The following is an 18,838-nucleotide window of genomic DNA, read 5'->3' on the forward strand; positions in this document are numbered from 1 at the left end:
AGTCACTAATCTGAGAGAAGAGCTGGAAAAGTATTTAACATCAAGAACTAACAGGCAAAAACTCCCCAATCTGGCCTCCTGGAGCTGAAATTATTCAATGAATAAATTCTGCCCCTATGCCTCCTCCCTTCTCGTTCTCTTCAGCTGTTAAGTGGTGTGAGAGGTAGAATGACTGGGAGAGAAAAGTGTGTGTGTGTGTGTGTGTGTGTGTGTGTGTGTGTGTGGGCAGGAAGGTAATCTCATGTCTCGGGCCAGTGACCAAAGATTCAGATTTTCTCATCAGAGCCAAATGGGATGTAGATGGGCCCTGTGCGACTCGCTGCACATTGAAGCTGTGTCAGAAACACCCTGACACAAACTCACCCACACATGTTTTTGTTACTTAAGAGGACATTTCCCTGACTAATATTCATTTCTTTATTCTTATGCTCCACCTAACCATAAAGGCAACATAACTTCAGTGTTTACTGCTGTTCTTAAATTTAAGTCATTTTATATTTGCTTGTTGTGTTAATGTGTGTGTTAGATTAAGTATTAGTGGATGAGGCTGCAGTTTGTTGTTGCAGAATTATTTTTTGCTGCTGTTGCATGAATGTTCTAAGCAGCTGTTATCCCATTTATCTTTGTATAAATGCAAAGGAAGCGCTTAAACATACGAGTGTGTCGTGTAACAAATGTGGCCACTGTGTGTGCTGACATGAATTCATTTACATCAGTAATCATCGGTCCTGACTGCAGAGGTCAGCAGTAATTGATTCCTCCAGAATGTGGGCTGAATGAAGAAGCACGGTGCACACACAGATGGGCAATTTTACAAATGGATGTCAGACCATAAGAAACAACAGATAGAGAAATGTGAACACAAAGAAATATACCCGCATAGACAAGAGCTTGAACCAGTTGTATTTCATCAAATGATCATCATCATCCTCTTTTTCCTCAAATGTTCATTTTTCTTTATCTCAGCTTTTCATAACTTGTTTGCAAATAAAATGTTATCCATGTTAATAGTGTGCTATTAGACCTACTTAGTTGAAAACTTCTGTCTGTCAAATTAGGGATATTTTCTGCTCGATATATTTATTCAAGAATATGGTTTACTTCCCCAAGAGAAAAAGAGTTGACTTAATGTTAATCTACAGCATCATAGCTTTTCTCACATTTAAAATTCTGCTTTAGTTCAGGATATTTGCAACTTTCATAAAAAATAGCCCTGTTTGAAAGAGTCTCCAGAAAGTATCTACAGGACTGATAAGTCCTCCAAATGTTCTCTCATGGACATATTACTAACTTCCTGTCATACTTGGTGGTGTTGTTGCAGCAGCAGGCTTAGATATATTACGCCTCTGTGTCATGTTGTGGCCTTGGCCTCTGACCACCCAGTTGTGTCTGTTTGACACATGACAGAAGCTGACAGAAGAGAAATACGAGGTCACAAGCTCCTTGCCCGAGGCGGCCATCTTGGTAAGAACTACAACAGAGCCCAAACTCACACTGAAAATTACCCTCACCTCGCCGATCATGAGGGAAGATGAAGAAGAGGAGGAGGAGGAGGAGGAGGAGGAAGAAGAGGAGGAGGAGCAGTTGGAGAATGGGGAGGGAGCAGAGGAGGTGGCAGAGGAAGAGGAGGGGGCAGAGGAAGAGGCGGAGGAGGTCCAGGATGAAGAGGAGGAGCAGGAGAAGAAGAGCGGGCGAGGTAGGAAAACAAAAATGGGAAGCACACAAGTTGTAGGTTTTCCTTCTTTTTCAGTCCTTACAACACACACACAGGAACACACTCCAATAGAGTTTCTGCTTTATTTTGTACGTCATAGAAGCGTTTTGACCTCATTAGCTGATGCTGATATAGACTAATACCAGAGCTGACACACAAGAACCGCATACTAAACTGGAATTCAGTCTAATAACAATCTTCCCTCCCCATCCCCCCAGTTTTCATTGGTAGCAGAAACTGGTTATAATTGGTTGTGGGAGGCGGGACTGTAGAGCAAGGCCAGCAGGGCAGGGAAATCAATAACTGAGCTGTAGTAAGCTGTCCATCCATCCTATGGCTCCCATCCAACTAGGTACTCAGGTCTTGCAGAGAGATGAGAGATAGCCAAGGTTAGCCATACATCATGGCAGACCGCCTGTATTTTATGTCACACACCTAGCAGAACACACACACACACACACAGTAGTATTTTTCCCCCTAAAGATATAGATACCTGTCACTTTGGGTGTCTAATTGCTCGGATTTTATCTGGCAGCTAAGGAGGTTGAGGGATGTGAGCCTGTCTGTCTAATAGGGTCACATCTTTAAAGGAAGGGTCTGACACTGTGATACATTAACACCTGCATTTGAAGGCACAAATAGCAGTGGTGTTATCCAGTGTCAGCACCTCTTCTAGCTCTCTTAAACCATTAGCAATATTCACATGGTGGCCATTCTCCTCTTAAACTACACTCTCTGATGCTGTCATGAAGTCTAACTGCTTTATTCAAAGGTGTTATAGGGAAACTATGTTATGTAGGGAAACTGAAAATGTCATTTTAACAGTTTATTGTTTAATTGATCAGCCCCCTGGAAAGTAAATGATGAATGAAAATCTGGAGTATTAGCAGGCCACATTTCGTGTAAAAATACAACAACAACAACATATTTATTAGACCAGCTGAGGAGTTATCAAATGTATTTTTACATTTTTTTAGTATATTTTTTTTTATACCTGATCTCCCTCTGATTTTAATTTCCTATTGTCTTAACTTAACTTTTGAGTTTTAGATTCATCACAAAGTTGTAAACTTGTCATATTCTCAATTTGTTTGGACAACCTGTAGCACAGCAGTAGGACATAATGGCAGCATTTGAGCTCTGTTTCCTGAGATTGATGTCAAAAATGGCTGCCTCATGACTATGGTGATATGCCCTGGCCTGCTCAAAACGTTTTAAGCAATGTGTAGGTGACATATTTCTGAAAGACTCCGAAGGTTTTGCACAAATCATGCAAAACACATTGAATGATAGCAAAAGCTGTGCGCACAATGTTTCCATAAGCTCTGGCCGATACGAAGGAATTAAGTATTTCATGCAGGGATTTTATTTTACTCCCATACAGCTTGTTGACCGAGTAAGTGAGGCTCCTCTGAATAAGAACACGATAGCAATGAGGTTTTTAAATCAGACTTAAGGAGCAGACACCGTAAGTAACACTGAAGCAGATTATGATTTTAAAAAGAGCGTTTGAGGAAACAGCAGAGTGACTTTAATGATCCACTAGCAGCAGAACGGTTCCACATGCAGCTGCGATCACTCTGAGAGACCTTTTTAGATTAACCAAAACATCACCCTGAATGAGGAATACACAGCACTGCATGCATAAGTCAGGGGAGGAACATGATAATGTGCGATAGATGTTCTTGTGCTGCTGCCACACATTAAACACATCAGACATGTCTACTTAGTTCCTCTTGAGGGAAGTAATATCGTTTTAATGGAGAGTGATAGAAAAAAATATTTACCTAGTTCTGTTTACTTTAACACCCAAAAGGCTCTTTAGTGTGCTTTATTTCACACTCACACAGATCCCTCTTTAGAAACCCCATGTGGCCGCTCCCATTCACACACAGTTTGATTCAGCTTGCCCTCCATACCAGAGTTTTTGTAGCAGAATGGTTGAGAGTGTAGTAACTCCACCAGCTCAGTGTGTTGGGCGGTATGAATCAAACCCTCACATAGAAAAGCTGAAGAGTGCTCCTCTTTTACCAACCACAATGCTCTGTCTGAACCCTGCCTTGACCCATCCTGTGTTGTGTTTGTCCTCAACGGGGTCAAACTATCTTAGATTCCACTTTTCTTTTCATTTTTTAGATCTACTTTAGGAGCGCTTGATTCTGTGTTCGCCCCGACAGGAATTGTTTTCTCTGCACTGTTTCTCTATGAGTCTGTGAAAATCAAGTGCACCTTAAGTAATCCAGAAGGCAAATAAACACCTATTTTGACTCCTGCCTGGTGCAGACTGGATCAAAATATATGAAATCCTCTTCAAATACATGAAGGAGTGATTGATTTACCCTGCTGGGCTTAGTGAAATGTGTGCATCCCAACAACGCACATTAAATCAAACACTCCTTAAGTATTTGGATGGTGTATGTTTGTGGGGGGCTTTCCATCCCACAAAGTTGTTTCTTTCTTTGTAAACTTGAATGCTCTCCCATTAAGTCAGTGACTGGATAGATTTCAGCTATTTAACTACTGTTGAAAAGTTTGTGCAATTTTCAACATGTGAGTATACATGGGGCAGGGCATCCTGGGTATTTAGAGTGTTTAGGATGCCAACATGTAATGCATTTAACACATGTTAGTTTGAGCACGCTGTTGAAAATGACAACATGAAGAGAGCGAGGATTTTTTATTGAGCATTCATAATGGGAGAGAAGCAACTTTATGGCATGAAAAGCACCTTGTATGTAACCAAAATATCCATGCATGTGTGTGTGTATGTGTGCATTCACTCACAGTTGAAGTGTGTGTCTGCGTACATTCACACGCGCAAAAACAAATTCAAACACACACACTCAGACCTGACGTGTGTGCGTTTCATCTTCTCTATATTGGGTTGTTATTGTTTTGTGGCAGTGTTGGGTGCTGCTGCGCACAGAGTGGAGGCTGAGGAGGAGGAGGAGGAGGGGGAGGTGCTGGATAGACACAGATGTCTGTTGGCCCTGGCAGCGCTGCGACACGCCAAGTGGTTCCAGGTCGGCACCCACTCACTTCCTGTCTTCCTGCCTGATGCTTATTGTAGCCTGACGATTTTAGCCTAGGGGGAAACACTCACCGCCAGTTAATGCATTGGTGCTTAGTTTGCCCACCCAGTTTACATTAACCAGGATTAGATATAAGTATAGAACCATTGTTATAATTTCACTACTACAATTATCCTTAATTGTTATAGAATTGAAGACAATATGACCAATATGGTCATTTTTTTAGCACAAAAAATGTCAAATATCAAACAATGGTTTCAACAATTTTGTAGATTTGCTCAATCTTAGATTTTGGTAAAAGTATATTTTTGTAGTAATACCTGTGTGTATCTATATAAAGTGTTATTTAGCACCAATTTTTTATGAACTGAAAAACCAGTTGAGTTTTAAAAGGATCGTAAGGCTACAAAAGCAGTGGTTTATACTTGTTTTTATTTTTGCTATCATGTGAACCTGCCTGCTCTGTAAAGTATGTCAATGCTTCCCCTTTGATTCCCCTCCCATACCCTTCCCCATCTATCTACCCACTCACTTAACTTACTGACCAAAAAAAGTACAGAATTACAAAAACAAAGTTCAGACTGTATACATTTTCTAGAAAAAAAAAAAAGATAAACAGAGTTAGTCATTTTCCATAAAACCTGTTTTGTAAACTAAATTCAAAATGTTTAAATCATGATATTAATTCTCTCTGGGAGCTCATGAAGAATATTAGACTGAGGCAATCACCTCATTATGTGGCTTAGTGGTGTTCTGCAGGTTGTTATCTGCATGTCTTTGCACAAATACCACTCCTCTTGTGCTCAATTTATCCTCTTCCTCTCTCTTTTTCTTTTCATTCTCCCTTCATTCATTTGTCCATCGTCCATCTTCCTACCTTCTCCATCCCTCTACATCTCTCAGGCTCGAGTGAATGGACTCAAGTCCTGCGTTATTGTTCTCAGGATACTTAGAGACATGTGCAATAGACACCCTGTATGGGAACCTCTCAAGGGATGGGTGAGTCTTTTTGCTGGAAATAATCAGCTCCCTTGAACTTTAATGCATTTTTATGCTTTGTATTTTCTGAATAGACACAAAATACCTTCATTCTCCCTGCTGTAATGAGGGGTTCATTTTTCTGTTGGATTTTGAAAAAATGTGCTCTAATGTCTGCATAAATGAACTCTGTATTACATAATACTTGTATGCTAAGGAATCGGTTGCACAGCAGAATATAGAGCCTCATTAAGATATTAATGAAGGTCATGCTGGTTTTCTTGGTCAAGAATTTGGTTTTAAATTTGCATGTTCGACTCTGTTTCTGTATGTGTGTGTTCTTGCAGCCTTTAGAGCTTGTCTGCGAGAAGGCAATTGCCACCTGTAACAGACCTCTGGGGGCGGGAGAAGCCCTGCGTCGAGTCATGGAGTGTCTGGCCTCAGGCATACTCCTACCAGGTACAGATTCATGTTGAACGGATGCATGAATATTTAAAATAATTCCTGGCACTGCCTGTGAATGACACAAAGAAACATGTTAAATTTAGGCTGATGAGATACGTCAATGGACATTTTTGAGCCTCTCTAAGAGAGAGGTCGATAACCAATGACACAAAGGCGCACAACTGTCTGAGGAAAGACATTGTTATGGAAGAATCTGAATTAGGATCATTTGAAACTTTGTGAATCCCTGGGGAAGAAAAACTATCCAAAAGTGTGTAAAATGTGAGTTTCTTTTGACTAAATTAGAAAATTGCAGATTGGATGCAAAAGCCTGACTTCTGACAGCAGACAATTTTTCAATGTTTTGAAAAAAGAAAAAAGGTCAATTCATTAAACAAAACAAATTTTAGAAAATTGACAAGGCAAAAGTGTGTTCCAACATCTTTGACAAGATTAGAGTCTTTGGACATTTACAGTTAAAATTTAGCAACTGGTCTGACAATTTATCGCTACTGTTGTTGGGATTTCCAGTCAGTGAAGCCTAATTAGATGTCGCTGAGTGGCCGTGTCAGTACACACACACACACACACACACACACACACACACACACACACACACTAAAAGTGACAACACCTGACTTTGTGTTTATGTGTCGTCTCCTCTTGCTCCCCAGGTGGTCCAGGTTTGCACGACCCATGTGAGAAAGAGCCAACAAATACACTATCAAACATGACCGACCAGCAGGCAGAGGCCATTACCTACAGCGCACAGGTACACACACACACACACACACACACACACGTTAGCTTAAAGACACAGTTGTTATCACCCAGCTGTTACCGCCCTGAGCTGTCAGTGTATGGAAATCAGTAACCACATGCCCATTACCAGACAGAACGAGCCTATCACCACCTCAACCACACGATGCACACACAAATACACAAACACACAGGTGTGAGCGTGCATGTGTCTCCTGAAATAGCCGTGTGCTGCTGCATGTTAATGATCAGTGTGGGAACCTATTTCCATTGCAAGCCATAAATCCATCTCTTGACACCCCCGAGGACAGTATTTGTGTGCGTATATGCTGTCATGTCCTTCCTCACACACACACACACACACACACACACACACACACAAATGCACACACAAACACACACTAGACTGAGCAGGGCAGCCTCTGAGACGCATGGCTTAGTGAATCCTGCCGACCATTCTCTTTGAAGGCAGCTTGAACATGGCTGGAATGTCAATAGGGATAATTGTATTGGAGCAGATACAAGAGCAGATAGGAGAGAAGGAGCTGTTCTGTCAATGAGCTACACAGTCTCATGAATATCTGACACTCTACCTCCCTAATGGATTTATATGAGCAGAGCAGCTTGGTGTGCAATTCAGGTTATCTTTCTGATTGTTTGGTTGGATCTGGGGTGTGTACGGAGGATGGAGAACGATTAAATAACACTCCCACATACTGGTCAGCCTATCTTCTCATGTTATTCCTATTACAAGAAAACCCATGATTGTGTCAAAGCAGATTGCATTCTGCCTTTTTTTGCTGTCAACGCAGCAGTTGAAACTACTCGTGGACAATTGCACTCAGACTACAAACAAACACCAAAACCTGGTCCCTCTCCTAAAGATTCTTGATTTCTGTGCTATATCTATCAGAAGTTACTTTTCAATGTTGGATATTGAGTGCAGACTGCAGGGCATTCACTTTCAGTACTAATCAGAGTGTAAAGATTGCATTGGCCCCTTTAAGACTTTCATTAATAAGTGAGTCAGCTTGAGCGTGGAGTGCTTTAGGACAGTGTTTGGAATTAATTTCCAGAGCTGTGGCTTGAGATTTGATTTATTTATTTTTGAGGGTGTTTCGGGAAACTCACAGTTTAGAGTATGATAGTACTCACCAATAACAGTCTATAAAATGCAATAAAGAAATGTGACATGAGATCTCAAATGAACTTAAATGAAATACTACTTATTTATGTCCATAATCTAAATACATGTTTAATTATTCTTCCCATCTTCTGTTTTTTCCTCTATCTATGTGCATGCTTTTAACAGCACTCCCTCAGACTCATGGCATTTGGACAGATGTACAAGGTGTTGGAGATGGATCCTCTTCCCTCAAATAAACCATCACAGAAATACCCCTGGTCGGATAAAGAAGGTGTGTGTACCTGTGCGTTTATGCCATCTACCTCAGCCTGTGTATATCTTTCTTCCATCTGGTATATCCTCTACATGTCTGTCTTTTCTTTTCAGGGTTTCATTCATTTCCCACCCTGCTTCTTAAACTGTCTGTGAAGCTTGTCTGATGGTCTGTCTGCCCTTTTCTTACATGAAACGTTCTGTAGAGTCTTCCTGTGGTCATGCAGAGGGTGGTTGTGCATAGTTCAGACTCACACATAACATGACCTTTCTGAATGATTCTGAGTGTTTTTTTCCCCCTACACAGCAGCACTGGTTGCACTGTAAAAATTCCTGTTGTGAAGCATCACAAAAATACAAATAAGCTTGAGATTTGGTGTACCAGAAACAAAATGTCGAAGCCTTGCAGGAGTTTCATGCATGAATGTTTCTGCCATGTTTCACAAGTGAGAGTTGGCAAGTTTTCAAAGCGACTTTCGCCTCGAGCCTTTTCATGCCTCATGACACCGCCATGGAAAGTTGCCAGAGCATTTGCAGATTAAGGTGCATGTAGGAAAGGAGCTTATATGCCTTTCTCGTGGTTTGACTGTTTTGCTGGTCTGCCCGCTGCTGATCATGTCTGAGTTTATTCCTCTAATGGACCCCAAAAATTATAGTTGCTGTTACTGAGGTAACAACTAATGGGGATCTTATCTTAATAAATAAAGAAACACTTGTATTCACAAATTGCTAGTTTTGTGCCATCCTTCTCTGTCACACACCTGAGTGCCTTTGGGTGTTCATACCAATAGCTCTCATAATAAGAGATTGATTAGTAACTCTCTGCATGTTCGTTTCCTCTAGGCTTAGGTCTGAAGAGGCCGTACGAGGATGGAACAATGGATGACAAGGACCTCATCAAGAAGATGAAGAGGAATCTGAGGAAAGGTACGAACAAACAAACAGAAAACACTGGTGTAGGGTTATAATTGGAATGTTTTTTCAATGCAAATCATTTTAAGCGTTGTTGTTTTATAAATAAATGTGACATTGAAACATGGTTCAACAAAGTAATGCAATGCATGCAGATTTGTCACTATTTCTCTTTCCCCCTGTCTACTTCTCTGTCTTCCACTTGCCTTTCATTCCATGGAGGCAGATCAATAGTATCGATTGCTAACATTTTAGTAGGCCACCGAACCATCCCCAGCTCTTTCTTCATACAAGCAGAAGGTGAACCACGACTAATGGTGACAGAGCAGCAGCTTTTAGATATTGGCAAACAAGAGGATAGTGATTGAAAGAGAAGGAAAATAGAGAAGCGCCTTAATTCTTCAAGGGATTGTGCTGAGACCCTCAAGAAAATATGATTGACTTCATACTGTCTCTCTGAAGTGGCCCAATATGTCAAATTCTGCCTGGATAATTGATACATCACCTTCAATCCTTTATTAAATATATCCTAATCTGCTTTTCTTCCCCCAATTTGTTTGCATTAGTTCTGGACAGTAAAGCCATAGACTCCAACCAGCCAATGAACGCCCTGATGCGATTGAACCAGATCCGGCCGGGGCTGCAGTATCGCCTGCTGTCCCAGTCGGGCCCGGTTCACGCACCTGTCTTCACCATGTCTGTGGATCTGGACGGGACCATTTATGAAGCATCTGGATCCTCGAAGAAGACCGCCAAGCTGCACGTCGCCGTCAAGGTGGGAAAGAAAATGAACCTGGTGATAATTAAGAATTAAAAAAAGAGATGATTTCCTTTTTTTGGCTACCTGGTCTTCTAAGATTCATCTGTGGCCAAACCTGTGTGTATCTATAAATATGTATGTCTCTGTGTCTGCCTATTGGTTTCTGTGACTGTGTGTGTGTGTAAGGAGGGATGGATGGAGGTGGGCAAATCCATGTAATCCCTAAGTGGTTGTGAACAAAGAGGCTCTCTAGAGCACAGAGCCGAGATAATCCGCTATCGGCTCTATTCCCATAAAAGGCTCTTTCTCCCCATCTCTCCTACCTTTTTTTTACTCCTCACCACTCACTTTCTTTCTTTCACCTTTTATCCTTCTTTCACCTTTTACCCTTCTTTCTGTCCGTTTCTCTCTTCCTCCTGTTCTCTCTTGCTCACTGTAGTCGCAGCTTCAGCAGCTGTAGCACAATCCCACAATGTGGTCGAATGAATTGTCCTTCTTCCTTTTCTTCTGCTTGTGCTTCATCACTTTTCTGTCTAGTGTACTTTTAAAGAATAACATTGGACTTGTGAATCTATGCAGCCTTGTGCTGAAAGGGTTTTATTCTAACTATACAGGGAGTTAGATTAAACCCAGTCATGCTGTGGTGTCGCTTTTTGTTATGTTATGTAGTATTAATGTGGTGGAGGGTTGTTAGACTAGCTAATTTACCATTGTATATTTTTCCCTTCATGCACTGCGTTACATTCTTTATGACCTGGCAGGTCTATGACTACCATATAATTTGTTTCAACAGACTCATCACACAAACTGACATAAATGTATCATTTGGAATTTCCTGTTTCAAATTGACCTTAAATCATTTTATGTGCTTTTCTAAATAATTAGTTTTAATGTTACATGTTTTAAGGACACTGTCATTCAACTAGCTAAATACACAAAAAAAATGTCCACACTTCTGTGATAGAGAATACTGCTAAATCTTCTGCCATCATGTATATTTCAGATTAGCGTCTGTTTGTTGTTTTATGTTTAAGTCCCTAAAACAGTGACTATCAGTAATTGAGGACACATAACATTCAGGAGATGTAGGTCGAGGAAAATAGCCAGATATGCCTGATCATTAGGTCACTTTAGACTTTCAAATAAGATGTAACAACACGTCGAAAATCTACTTATTCATTTAAACGTGAACAATAGCAAAAATGCAGGATTTGTTAGTTTCTTAATCAGGGCATCTATCAAAGCAAATGAATATGTCCTGTGTCCTCCAAACTCATTTTTCCTTCATCATGATCCTACGTCTCCAGGTTCTTCAGGCGATGGGCTACCCAACAGGTTTCGACTCAGACCTGGACCCCATGAGTTCGGATGAGAAGTCGGACGGTGAGGGGAAGAGCGAGACGTCATCACATCACAGCAATAACCAGACACACTCCACAGATGGCTCCAACACACTGGAGGTGAAACATCCACTAATGCACAAATCCATACACTCAGTCATAAACTTGTGCATCATGCTTCTTTTCTAAACTGCGTTGCTTTCTCATAAAGCTATGAAGTGGCTGTTGAACTAAATGACTTTTATTTCACTCCCCAGGTTCGAACTCAGGGTCCCATTCTGACAGCGAGTGGAAAGAATCCGGTCATGGAGCTAAACGAAAAGAGACGAGGACTAAAGTATGAACTCATCTCTGAAAGTGGAGGCAGCCACGACAAACGCTTTGTTATGGAGGTGAGTGCTATGTGTACTGATGGATAGAGATGATAAAACAAGAGTGTGCATTTTAGACACCTTTAAACCGCTAACCAGAAAAATGACACATACGGAGAAAAAGCCACACCGCCACACATTGAACAACAGGCTGTTCTCTGGTACAGTCAATCAGTCAGCTCGGTTCTTGGAGCAGGCCTATTCTCTGTGGGGTGTGTTGTTTTCCGACATGCCTGGCTGCTCCATCGCTCTGCTGATTGATTAGCAGGCCTGCCTGACAGCGGGGCTTCTCTAAATAAGCCATCCTGTTCAGCCAGACTCGCCGGCTGAGTTACTGATAACTGATAAGTGTGTTTTTGTGTGTGGTGTGTGTGCATGTTAGGTGGAGGTCGATGGGCAGAAGTTTCGTGGGGCGGGCCCCAATAAAAAAGTAGCAAAGGCCAGTGCCGCTCTAGCAGCTCTGGAAAAACTCTTCTCTGGTCCTAATGCAGCTGCAAACAAGAAAAAGAAGATACTGCCTCAGGTAAGGAGACACACTTACAGTACACACAAGTCTAATGCATTAACACACACCGAATAAAACAAGATGGAAACAAAGCAGTCTGGAAATGTTTTCATTGAGAGCCAGTCGGTAATGGCAGCAAGTTTAAATGTCTATTATCACCGGCATCAGCTCTGTAGAAAAGTGTGACTATTTGCACTTTGTTCAACTAATGGTAATCAATAGCACTTCCTTTAGCAGGTGTCCAATAAGCTCAATTCTTGACAGCTATCAGATCAGCACTCTTGTACTTTTGTCAATGAGGATGATCAAGTAGAAGCAGATTTCTGTAACCAATATTTCTGTATATCTGTTTACCTCTGTGTCTCAGTTCTGTGTGTGTATGTGCATCACTGACACATTATGTGTTACTGTGTCCAGACTAAAGGAGCTCTGGCGGCGGCTGCAGCGGCCTCAGCAGTAGCAGCTCAGGTAGCCAGAGGAAGAGGAAGAGCAGCCCTGGCAAGAGGAGCTTTCGTCAGTGCAGCCGCTCCAGGATACGTCACACCAGGTAGAGAGAGGCCTCTTTCAAGAGCTTATATATAAAGCATAGCTGGTTTTATTTCAGTGCATTCTAATGCCTGCATGTTTTTAAAGAATTGTTGCTCAAAATTGAATCCTCACATAAGGAATTTCCTGAATACTGAATAGTAATCACTTACTTTTACCACCTATTGCCACCAAGTATATCCATTCTATTCAGACAGTTGTATTTATTTATATATTCAGCACATATATTTGTGCATCGTTGGCATTTATTATTCTGTTGGCTCACTGTAAGAGTCCTGACATTTATTTTCTTCTGCTGGTCTGTTTTCTGATAACAATAAACATCCATTCCTTTTTCCCCGCAGTTTCATTAGAAATAAAACAGCCTTCAAAAATACCCTACAGAAGCATGCACTACAGGGGATAGTAGCTGTGATTCTGCATGACAGTTTAATGCGGTAAACAGTATTAACCACAGAATCGTGCTGAAAGAATCTCTCACAGATTTTCTGGTAAAAGTTTTTAGCTTGTTATGAAGCTCCAATAACACAGAACCCTGTCCTTTGAAAATGAGTGAATGGGAACTTTTTTTTTTTAGGTTTGTGTTTTGTTTTTTTCAGGAAACCAGTGGAGTTCCACTGAACTCCACTATACCTAAAACTTTCTGCTCACTTAGATAAACTCTGTGAAGATGTTGCAAAGTGCTGCTAGGAATTTAACAAGTGCCCAATTGAAATTGTCTGTAACCTCTTCCCTTACAGGCTTTGGGACACCATATGGCTACAGCCCCGCTGCAGCAGCTACCCCAGCATACGGTACGTGCTTCATGTTTGTTTTGCCTCTTACCTTCTTCTGTTAACAACAACCGCACCCCAAAACATAACTGCTAACCATCTGTGGGTACATTAATACTTCTTCAGTAGGTTTTTTTTTTCTTCACTTTCTTCCATTTTAGCTTAAACCTAGTTGGTGTATGTTTTCAAGCAAATCTGTGCTATGGCTAAATCCATCATTTGTATCTTTAACTGCTTGCTGCTGCTCGCTACCTCTTCGTTTATGGTTGGACCCAAAATCTGTCAAGACAGAGCTGAAATCAGTCCCATGATGTCATTGTAAAACTCTTAAAATCTGTCATTATCACAGTGACGCACACACATCTACTTTGGCAGTCCTTGATTGGCCTCCTCTCACCAACAAAAAATGCTTTCTGGTCTTACATAAACTCTTACACACTATCTACGGCGCTGTCTTCTTCATTTCTGTTCAGATTAGCAAGACGCAATGTGTGAGTTCCTTGCTTTATTCACTATTATTTAGACACAGTGGCAATGCTGCTCCTGTCACGCTTCTGCTGCTAAGGGTTAACAAGTCCTCAGTGCACAGTGGGCACTGGGATCTCTGATACACAAACAAACACACACAGGAATAAAAGACATTTACAGGCCAAACATCATATATACCTATATGTCCCTCTGTCGCCTTAACAGACTGAGCCTTGTGAAGCGTGTGCTCAAATGTAGCATTGGGAGGCCTCGCCGTGCATCCTACAGCTCAGAGTTTGAATGGGTCTTATGTGCTAGAAGAAACTAGTCCTGGGCCCCATGCAGATGATTAGTATCCCCCCGACATCCATGCATATGAAGCACGCCTTAGTTTTTCTGTTTACGGTGGAGCTGAAACTCTGTGTTCATATGGGGTGTTTCATTTCATTAGCTGGCATCGCTCCAAGATACTTTAAAAAAATAACTCTGAATTCAGAGGTGATTTCTGCTTACACTCAACCAGCAATTTAAGTGACTGAGTGAATATATTTGATCAGATATTTTCTGTGGGAATGATGAAGCATAAATATGAGCATCTCTGTCTCAGTACTTAACTGTACTTGTCACATATTGTGGGACAATAATTTCAAGCACAAGTTAGCCTGAGCTTTCACCTGAGCTGTATCCTCCCACAGACAATATAAATTGAAATTACTTTCTTTAAACTAGAATTTAACTCAGAATTAGGGCAAGCTCACTATTTGTGTCAGCACTAAGCATGTCTGGTTTGTCTCTGATGGGCTTTGATTATTTGATAGTGGTCCCAAACCTTTTACCCTGCGTTAAATTTGGAGACAAACCAAACCGATCAAAAAACCAAGAAAGGAAGTAAAACTTAAGAGAAATTAAAAAAATACATTTTACTCATGATAACACTGATAACTTCTCCTTTGTCTCTGGAAACAAAGCTTTCATCCTTTCCCCTTCCTTTTTCTCTTTGCTCCTGCATCAGGCTGCTCTCGCTTAGAATGCATTCAAGAATACTGCTGAGTTCACTAAACACTAAAAGATTTACAGTGCCGCACAGAATATTACTTTGAAGAGCATAGATATATGTATCATAGAATGCAGAACATCCTATCACAGAAAGTAGAACAAACAACAATATATCAAAGACCAAATCAAATGTTGTCATATTTCACCAACCATCAAACATAGTAAGTTACACCATTTAACACAGAGCCTTGTACCCGAGAACATTGAAGATTATAACTTAGAACATGACAAATTATTATAGCTGCTGTAACTTTATAACACAGAACACACTCACACTTTACATTATTGAACGAAGTTCAGTCCATCATAGAGGAGTTCACCATTAAAGGACAACATTTACCTGAAAAACATAGAGCATAATCATAACAACATGGAACATTATAACACAGCACCAGGAACTATATACCATGTAATGTTGAGTATTATATAATAGAATAAAGAGCTCCTTCACTGAACGACACAGCTGTTGTTTGTTACTAGAGAGTAGAAAAGATTACCGCTTCTTCTCAATCAACTCCAGTTAATGATTTTTCCAATTGATCACAACTTGGGTCTTTAATTTGCGATTTTGGTCTGTTTTTCTTCACCGGGGTCATTTCTGAGATGTATAAATCTATCAATGACTCACCCAAATTTGTAAAAAAAAAAAAAAAAAAAAAAAAAGGCGAACCTAATAATATTGTCATGGGCTTCTTTAGGTAGTATTACAGTCACACAGATTCTGAGAAAAGCAATGAATTTAAGAAGCGCTACACACTGGGGCTAAACTGTTGGCTTGTGATCACTCTTGTCCCTTCAGAAGTTGCCATGTTCACAGATCTCAGCAAATAACTGCATGATTACAATCTATGTTTCATACAGACTAGAAAAATGAGCTGAAATTACAAAAACAAGACCCAAGTTGTACTAACCTGAACTAAACTTTGGCCTTTTGTTTTCTTCTATTTAACTCTCAAGCTCTTCCTCATCCTTTCTCTAACCACTGATGAAGAGTTTAAACACATTCACATGTGTTCTCACACACTTACACTCCCTCCTGTTTGTGTAGTGTCGGGTCATTTGTTGGACCTAGAATTAGTTTAGTGTGTAGCGTAGTGAGCAGAGGAACACTTGGTTATTTGTTGCCCTGGTCTCATGCAGAGCTGTGCTCTTCTCATGTCTCCCCTCTAGGTTTGCCCAAGAGAATGCTTCTGTTGCCTGTCATGAAAGTGCCCGCCTACCCCGTCCCCCACTACCACTTCTTTTAGCAAAGGAGACACAAGCACCAGACTTATTTTTTTAAACACATACCAAACCCTTTTTCCCAAACCATACAGTTAATTTTCTATAAGGGAAACCCTGGTTTTTAGTTTTCTACTTCCTCAGTGATGGGGTGAGGTCTGAAGATGTAAGCTGAAGATTTGTAAAGGCGCTTTTTTGTTTTTATTTTGTTACTGTTCGTAAAAAAACTTTTATGTCAATGGAAAATGCTGCAGGTTTAAAGTTCTTAAGAGATAAGCAAAAACTTGAAGGATTTGTACTGTGAATTGTGTCCTCATTCTCTAAGTGTATATCAGCCTTTTTGTTTTTATGTGTAGGGAGAGGATTGCCTTTGCAATGAGTCACACAACACATTCTCTGTAAAATAGTAAATAATAAAGTGAGCTGTGTGAAGGACTCATTGATAAATATTATTGTTTAAAGATGAATAAAGTTGATCTGTTATTAAAGCTGAGCACTGCCTTCTGTATATCGGAAATAAGGGATTTCACTCAGTAGATTGAATTATTAGGAGCTTTTTGGGTTGGATTTTCACTTCTTACAGTAGCTTTTTCACTGTGGAATAATTTACAAATACATTCATCATTCAATCGTCACACAGTGCTCTGACCTAAACTTACATTTAGCTTTAGTATTCTACACTCATACATTCCCACAGATTGAATTTCAATCCCTCAGATTATCTCGGTGCCTCTTGTTACATCCTTTTGACCCTTTAGCTTATGGATATTCAGAGAGACGGGGAGCAGACAAAGGATGAATTAAAAAAAAGCTATTGTCGGATCCTGCATCTTGTATTCAGCTGCACGATCTCATTACCTCATGTGGATTCATATTTGGCAGGTTTCCCACAGCTACCAGAGGTATCACCTACAGTAGAGATCTTTTAATATGTATTCACACAAGCCAACTACAACTTAATGCAGCAGACTACAGGGCTGTACTTGATTTAATTTGGCATAAAATGCTGCCAAAGGATAAGGATGTACCTTCTACATGGACTATATCTAAACCTTCATATTTTAGCACAAGAAAGTTACCCATGTGAATTCAAATCTTAATACATGTGTGATTATGTTCGTTTTTCTATTTCATTTTTTTCATTTCATTGCTGTTTTGTCTTTTTTAAATGTTTTACCCCCCCCTAAAAAAAACAAGCAGCCCCTACTGAGCCACTCAAACTAGGGCTCAAACTATTCTAAATCCTAATTTGAAACATAAAGGTTTGTTGTAAGAATAAACTACTGTGAAAATGTTTATGAAAATACAATATTTTGAAGACGTTAGCTTAAAGGTCTGAAATGGAGAAAAATTAGTCGATCCCATTAAGACGGTCAGTACCAGTCGAGATTGAGTCATGTTGGCCCCCTCACACCTTCTTGGTCACCCCACCATCGAGAGATTACCCACTGATGACGTCTCCATGGTTACGGTTATGAGGCGCAGCCATTGGATGAGAGGACCCACTATTTTATCCAATGGTTGGTTAAGCTCCATCAAGTTTTTGTCAAATCTTTTGAAATTAAAAAGGTCTACTTCAATCTCATACGATTGATCTCGATTTCTGTTTATATTTTCTGTTATACATCTGTTCATGTTTTTTTTAGTTCACAAAAAGCTGAAACCTTAGGGAGAGTGTATACTTCGAGAACTAACCTGTGTTTGATCTTATATTAAGTCTTTCTTTGCTGCTAGCGTCTGACACAAATTATTATTAGGCTTTTCTTCAGCTTGCTACCTAATGCTAATTAGTGGAACAGCAGTAAATACAAAATATTGAAGTATTGTTTTAGGAATTACCCTTCTCCCCCTTAATGATGAGTATTTGACTAGATGTTTGATACCCTATATCCATGACTTTATGCTGAATATGAAGCTAAAGTCAGCTGTTTGTTAACCTAGCTTAGCATAAAGACTGGACAGTGCAGATGAGCAGTCATTATTTACATTTAAAGTGTAGGACATAGTTAAACTATTCAACAATAGTTTAACTATGCTAACTCTCATGGCTCCAGCTTCATTTTAACCTGCCGGAACACTTCAATAGGAAGTCAATAAATGGCTCTGTAAATTAACCCTTTCATCTTAACTCGTGAACAACACCCAAGATCATTTCTGCCTCCAGGTTGGGAGTCAGCTGCTGCCCCAAGTGAAAGAGTTCAAGTAACTTACATAGATAGCCATACGTTTCTATTTTCATGTCACAAATTGAAAAAATATTTATCAAGAACAGACAAACATGTTATGGATGTTAGTTTACACAATACACTAAAGAAGGCATTTAGAAAAAAACAGGAGACATTCTTCTAATTATCTAAATTTGAATTGTGCTTTTCTCTCTCACCAAAAAAATCAATACTTGTTTTATTAAACATACTGGCCATTCCTATTACTGTTATTGGTTTTTATCTTTCCACTGGGACATTTACGATATCGCCAAAATGTATTTTTGAATTCTTTTGAAAAGACTTAAGTAACATAAAATGTTCATTCCTTGGTCCTCTAAATTGCCCCTGTATCC

The 18,838-nt window shown here is 40.1% G+C and overlaps 1 protein-coding gene across 4 annotated transcripts in view; it reads left to right on the forward strand.

Annotated features, from left to right (window-relative positions):
• The window catches only part of strbp (spermatid perinuclear RNA binding protein), an 80,183-nt gene that overhangs the window by 55,452 nt on the left and 5,893 nt on the right, over positions 1–18,838 (forward strand). For 3 of the 4 annotated variants that reach the window (XM_029278087.2, XM_065965318.1, XM_029278086.2), the window contains 13 exons: positions 1,408–1,696; positions 4,619–4,737; positions 5,650–5,745; positions 6,072–6,183; positions 6,843–6,940; positions 8,240–8,345; positions 9,170–9,253; positions 9,805–10,013; positions 11,306–11,458; positions 11,596–11,730; positions 12,092–12,232; positions 12,632–12,761; positions 13,501–13,554. In XM_029278087.2, coding sequence (XP_029133920.2) covers positions 1,408–1,696; positions 4,619–4,737; positions 5,650–5,745; positions 6,072–6,183; positions 6,843–6,940; positions 8,240–8,345; positions 9,170–9,253; positions 9,805–10,013; positions 11,306–11,458; positions 11,596–11,730; positions 12,092–12,232; positions 12,632–12,761; positions 13,501–13,554 — 1,726 coding nt within the window. Of the gene's footprint in view, positions 1–1,407; positions 1,697–4,618; positions 4,738–5,649; positions 5,746–6,071; positions 6,184–6,842; positions 6,941–8,239; positions 8,346–9,169; positions 9,254–9,804; positions 10,014–11,305; positions 11,459–11,595; positions 11,731–12,091; positions 12,233–12,631; positions 12,762–13,500; positions 13,555–16,227; positions 16,772–18,838 lie in introns of those variants that run through there. The other variant, XM_065965319.1, reaches the window with a different exon arrangement.

Source organism: Labrus bergylta, chromosome 17 (assembly GCF_963930695.1).
Source record: "Labrus bergylta chromosome 17, fLabBer1.1, whole genome shotgun sequence".
Taxonomy (NCBI): Eukaryota; Metazoa; Chordata; class Actinopteri; order Labriformes; family Labridae; genus Labrus; species Labrus bergylta.